Source organism: Ursus maritimus, unplaced genomic scaffold, assembly GCF_017311325.1.
Source record: "Ursus maritimus isolate PB19 unplaced genomic scaffold, ASM1731132v1 scaffold_23, whole genome shotgun sequence".
Classification (NCBI taxonomy): Eukaryota; Metazoa; Chordata; class Mammalia; order Carnivora; family Ursidae; genus Ursus; species Ursus maritimus.
This window is the reverse complement of record NW_024424786.1, coordinates 37,166,656-37,172,042: the sequence shown is the minus strand read 5'-3', so window position 1 is coordinate 37,172,042 and position 5,387 is coordinate 37,166,656. Positions and strand designations below refer to the sequence as shown.

Genomic DNA, 5,387 nt, shown 5'->3' with positions numbered 1-5,387 from the left:
CCCCCCCCCCCCAGCACCGTCCCCAGGCACCCGTTCTCTCTCATGTAAGTAAATAAATAAATATTTAAAAAAAAAAAGGCACGGAAGTCTGGAACTCCAAGGGTTGAAGTGGGACATCAGATTGCATCTTGAATTTCTACAAAAATAGCTTGTACTCATAATGGCACTCGATAAATATCTTTATTTGTTCTGTGGCTCAAGCTGCTCCCTGCGTCAAGTACACGCTAAGGCCAGGACTTGACATGCCTCTTATCTGCCAAGAGATCTAGCTACACAAACATACTCCACCATTTACGGAAAAAGAATTCAATTTATTTCCCATTTATAAAATGTAAAAAAAATCCCTTGGGTATAAAATCTAAATGTCTATGGTGTGATCAGTCAGGAGCTCAGAAATGTCCCTCTTTGCATCCATTAATTATGTTTGGCGCAAAGAAAGCAGGTGCCAGGAGCCCCTCCTGCACCAGGCTAAGTGATAGCTTCCCAAGGACCAAGCCCCACAGCCCTTTGTGAGAAGAGGGGTAGAGAGCAAGAAAGGAAAAGGGGCAGAACTGAGGTAGGAGGCCAGGGAGGGTTGTGTACTGAAGCCTGTATTGGGAAACACTTTAATTTGCAAGAGGAAAGATCCTCCTTCTTGACTGCTGAACACGAGTGGCCTGAGCCTGTCCTAGGAAAGTCAAGGTGCTTCCTGTGCATAGGGCCAACCCCCACCCCACAGGGCCACAAATACAGTCTCCGTCAGGAAGGAAAGGCATCCACCCATCAGTGTGACAAGAAGCGGTCACCTCTGGACTTGTGTGAACTCCTTGCGCAGCCATAAAGAGTCCTGGTAGAAGCGAGGATCGCCCAGCCTCACAGCTGTCCGTTTGTAGAAGTAACAGTATAACACTGCCGCTGTGGACAATAAGTAGGAAAGAAGCTTCAGGGATGCTCCCGAACATTCGTTTCAGGCTAAGAACACAACCTAACAAGGCGGAGGGGCCCTGCCTCATGATTTCCCAGTGACTCCCAGCAAGGGCAGTGGGCCGTCATTTCTCCTGTTCTTGTCATGGCTGTTTCACTCATCCCATGCTGGCAGTGATGGACTGGGAAAGCCAGGATCACAGCCCTTAGTTGCCTGAGCCATTGGTGGGACCGAAGTGAGGCCTGAGGTTGCTCTGGTCCTTACCTAGTCTCTGGAATACAAACAGCGTTTGAAGTCCATCTGTCCAGACAAAGCGGTTGGAGTTTTTCCAGCGTAAGTTCTGAAGGAGACATGAGTAGACAGGGAAAGGTTAGGGACCAGATGAGGCCCTAGCATCTCCGAGTTGGTGAGCTGCAGAAATGACCCTCGGTTTTAAATCAGGCTAATCTCACCCTCCTTCTTTCTTCCCACAACCCCAAGGAGTGTTTCTCAAAGGAGCTTCAAACTCCCTTTTCTGTGCAAAGGAAGCATTCTTTAACGCTGAAGGAGGAAGTTTGAACTAAGCTATTTATTCCCTTTCATTCCATTGCCTTTTCCAAGGAGAAGTGATATACATTATCTCAGGAGTTCAGTGTGGTCACTGTCTTGCCTTCAAGATCTCTGGCTCAGTTCCGGTCAGATAAAGGCTTAGTGCACTCAGGGTTTAATCAGATTAACAGCTTTATAGTACAAAGTACAAAGCCAGGACCTATTTTGGTCCCAAGAACCAGAGCCGAGACAATCCTCTTCAGCAAGCACCTAGAGACTCGGGCACTGCTATTTCTTTCCTGTGAGCTCTACTTCTCTCCGTGGAATAACAAGGGCAGCTTAACAGAAGGTTCAGTCTAGGCAGGCGGCTTTGGTAGAGAAGTGACTAGAGAACCCTGAGGTTTTAATGTGTCCTATCAAAATGAGTACTTGAGAAACACAGGCGATACCCAAAGAGATGGAACAGTTCGTGAAGCAGGAGAAATCTGGAACCGTGAAAACTGGGATCTGCTATAAGGCCGTGTCGGCACCTTGGAGATGAGTCCTTCTGGTGTGATGGGGACAGAGCAGAGGACATGAAGCGCTAAAGGGCAAGTGGCACTCTTGACCTGGCCATTTCCCATCAGACACCGATGTCTAAGAATACCTTGTCCCAACACCCACCTGCCCAGACAGCTAAGGATGAAACACAGTCACCTTCCTGTTTTACCTTTGGCAGAACTGTTTGGGGCAAAGGTGAAGAGAGTATTCCAGAAGTGTCCCCTGACTCTTGGATAAGGCAGTTCTTTAACACCAAAGGTTGGGCAGAGGGCCTTATGCAACTTGCACATGCCCGAGCCCAGGCGGCACCACAAACATCCACACCTGTTTCCTGTCAAGGATTCTGTGAGATGGAAAAAAATGATGCTGGGTTCCTAGAGAAAAGATACTTCTAGCCCCTTAAGGATTCAGGAACGCAGAGTTCCGCTCTTACCATGACCCAGACATGAAGGGAGATGCTGAGGGCGAAGTACACAGCTGTGAGGATGATGGTCCCTTTGAATTTGTGGAACAGGAGGTTGACCAGGCCAGCCTGGAAGACGAAGGTGTTGAAGAACATGAGGAAAATGATGATGATGTTGAAGAGGATTGCGATATCCTGGATGCTGCAGACATCAAACAGAACACAGCCAAATGGAGGTCTGTGTGACGACCCAAGAGCTGGCCCTAAGTTCTAAGGGACGCCATGAAGTCTGGCCTTCCCTGTGCTGTAGGCCTCTGAAACCACCCACCCGCCAACCAGGTGGCATGGGCCTTGGGTCCCAAATGACATGAGGCTCAAACTACCTGCTGGCCCCATCAGTGAGGTGCAGCCCATAGACAAGACTTTCCTGCTCTGGTGCTCTTAACCTTCTAGATGCTTGGGAGGAGAAGCTGCTTTCTTTCCTATATCCAGAAAAACCCAGCCCTGTCTGTCACATAACCTGGGCCTGCCAGACATTTCCATCTAGAGAGCCGGCAATGCCTTTCCCTTGATCTTTCCACGGCCGGTGTCTTAGGGCCCTTCAAGTCTCAGTTCCAATGTCTCCTCTTCCGAAACCCTCCTTTATCCCCACTGCCTCAAGGAGCCCTCCCCTCTCCGCCCCACCCGCCTTCCATCCACTGTACAATATTTGTTACTATTCAAAACTATCTTTAAAAAGAATGTATTCATTGTCTCTTTCCACTTGAGTGGAAATCCTGAGAAGGCAGGAAATTGTCAGCTTTACCCCTGCACCCAGAACCTTGTCTGGCAGGCCAACGAACACTTGCTGAATGAAGGACGACAGTGTCGAAGACTGGTTTTCTGTTGATAACTTGCCTCGTGGAGTCTATAAATCATTGTGGAAGAAAAATGCCAATAGCTTCCGTCCCAAATATATAACTGATATGACTGCCCTTTCAGCCCGCCGTTCTGCAATCCTCTTCCACGGCAATGTAAGACAATACTTCTACTCACAGATGGAGAAAATGACCGTCTGACTGCTCCCTGGATCCCAGACCCTTGTTAGAAGCGTATAAATATGGGACCCGTGACATGTCTGTGGAGTATCCAAGACATGCGAAATTTTATTTTCCCTAAGATTTCTCTATTAATAACTTTAAAAAGCTAAATCACAATTGTCAGGGCCTTCAAACTGCTTGGGTTCAGCTGTCCAGTGCCACCCACTGAACTCACATGAAAAGCACCAGCTGGATGACAGGAGCCATCCGGAGCAGCTCCGAGAAGGAATTGACAAAGAGGTCATAGGACAGCAGCAGGAACTGCAGAGAGAGCACCAGGCTGTAGTTACTGGTCTGGAGCATCTTCCTTCTGCTTTACTGGGCCCCCAGGCGCACATTCCACAGTTCCCCAGAAGACAGCTCCTGGCTTTCTCCCCAGCACTGGTAGAGAAGCACTAATTCCTCAAATTGGAGCTGCTTTCCTTGCTCTAAGACAAGGGCCTGTTGAGGCAAAAAGGAAAAGAGAGAGAGAGAGAGAGAGAGAGAGAGAGAGAGAGATGGTTAGAAATCCATTAAAACAGTAAATATTTACTGAGGGCCTTCTACACACCAGGCACCATTCTAGGGGCTTGGGATACATCAGTGACCAAAACCACTACCACCTCTCAAAAAACCCAACTAGTCACTCCTAGGGACCGTCACCCTCAAACTTTCTCCATGCCTGGAAACTTCTAAATGCAGAGCTCTTTCTTTTTTTAAGTTTTAATGTATTCATTTTAAGTAATCTCTACACCCAACGTGGGGCTCGAAGTCATGACCAAGAGTCACATGCTCCTCCAACTGAGCCAGCCAGGCGCCCCAACGCAGAGCTCTTTCTAACCACTTTTGAGTTCAAAGGAATCTAGGAGCACTACAAAGAGTGCCTGTCTGGTCGTGCAGTTAATACTAATTCTAATACTAACTGCAGCAGCAAACCTTTACATATCACTCACAATATGCCAGGGACTATTTTTTTTTTTTTTTAAGTAATCTCTACACCCAACATGGGGCTCAAACTCATGACCCTGATCCCTAATATCAAGTTACATGCTCCACTGACTGAGCCAGCCAGGCCTCCCTTGCCAGGGACTATTCTAAGCACTAAAATTCTGTAACTCTCACAATAACCCCATGAAGTCTATAGAAGACACACTATAATCACTCTACCCATTACACAGATAGGACAACTGAGGCTCAGACAGGTAAAATGATTTGCTCTACGTCACACTGCTCGTAGCAGTGGCACAGCTGGGATTGGGATTCAGGCAGCCTAGGTCCAGCGTCTGTGCTTTTAAACACTGGGCAAAGCTGCCTCTCCTATAACAGCCGGGCTGATACGTAACTAGGTGTGAAAGATGTTGGCGCATAAGTGGGAAGTGGTGCAGGCAGTGCAGAGGAAACGGCGCTCTCCTGCAAAACTCTATATTTAAGGTGGTAGCAACACAGTGGCACCGGGTAAGGGGAGCTGGGCCTTTACTTTCATACATTCCAAGGCCCAGAAGTCGCTCTGCAGGTGTCCTGTGACCCCTCCAGCTGGGTCAAATCTATAAACAAATTTCAAAATGCTCTGAGGTGTAAGAGGGTGAGATCAAATTAACGTCTGCAAAAGGTTTTACAATTTACAAACTCTTTTTATATTCATCGGGTTACTTAATCCTACACCCATCTTGAGAAGCTGCCGTTAGGATGAATATAATCCCCAGATCACACGGAGGCTCTGAGAGGTTAAGCGACCGCATCCAGCTCACCTGGCCGAAAGTCCCAGCCTAGTGGCTGCATGATGGCACTTTCCCTGAGCGGAGATTCCGCATTCGCCAAATAATACCGATAGCTATCACCTACTACCAGCACCGTGAGAAACGGGGCGACCAGGACAATTTCCTTTAACCCTCGCAACTACTCTGCAAGGGGGGAAAGAATGAGCCCGCCCCCCCCCCCCCTCTTCCCTTCCAAA

General features: G+C 48.2%; 1 protein-coding gene across 1 annotated transcript in view; it reads right to left on the bottom strand.

Moving 5' to 3' along the window:
• Positions 1–161: 161 nt before the first annotated feature.
• Positions 162–5,387, bottom strand: part of TMEM138 (transmembrane protein 138) — a 5,824-nt gene continuing 598 nt past the window's right edge. The window contains exons 2-5 of the mRNA XM_008707473.2: positions 3,630–3,895; positions 2,406–2,577; positions 1,169–1,244; positions 162–894 (exon numbers count right to left, since the gene is read on the bottom strand). Coding sequence (XP_008705695.1) covers positions 782–894; positions 1,169–1,244; positions 2,406–2,577; positions 3,630–3,757 — 489 coding nt within the window. The 5' untranslated portion in view covers positions 3,758–3,895 and the 3' untranslated portion in view covers positions 162–781. The remainder of the gene's footprint in view (positions 895–1,168; positions 1,245–2,405; positions 2,578–3,629; positions 3,896–5,387) is intronic.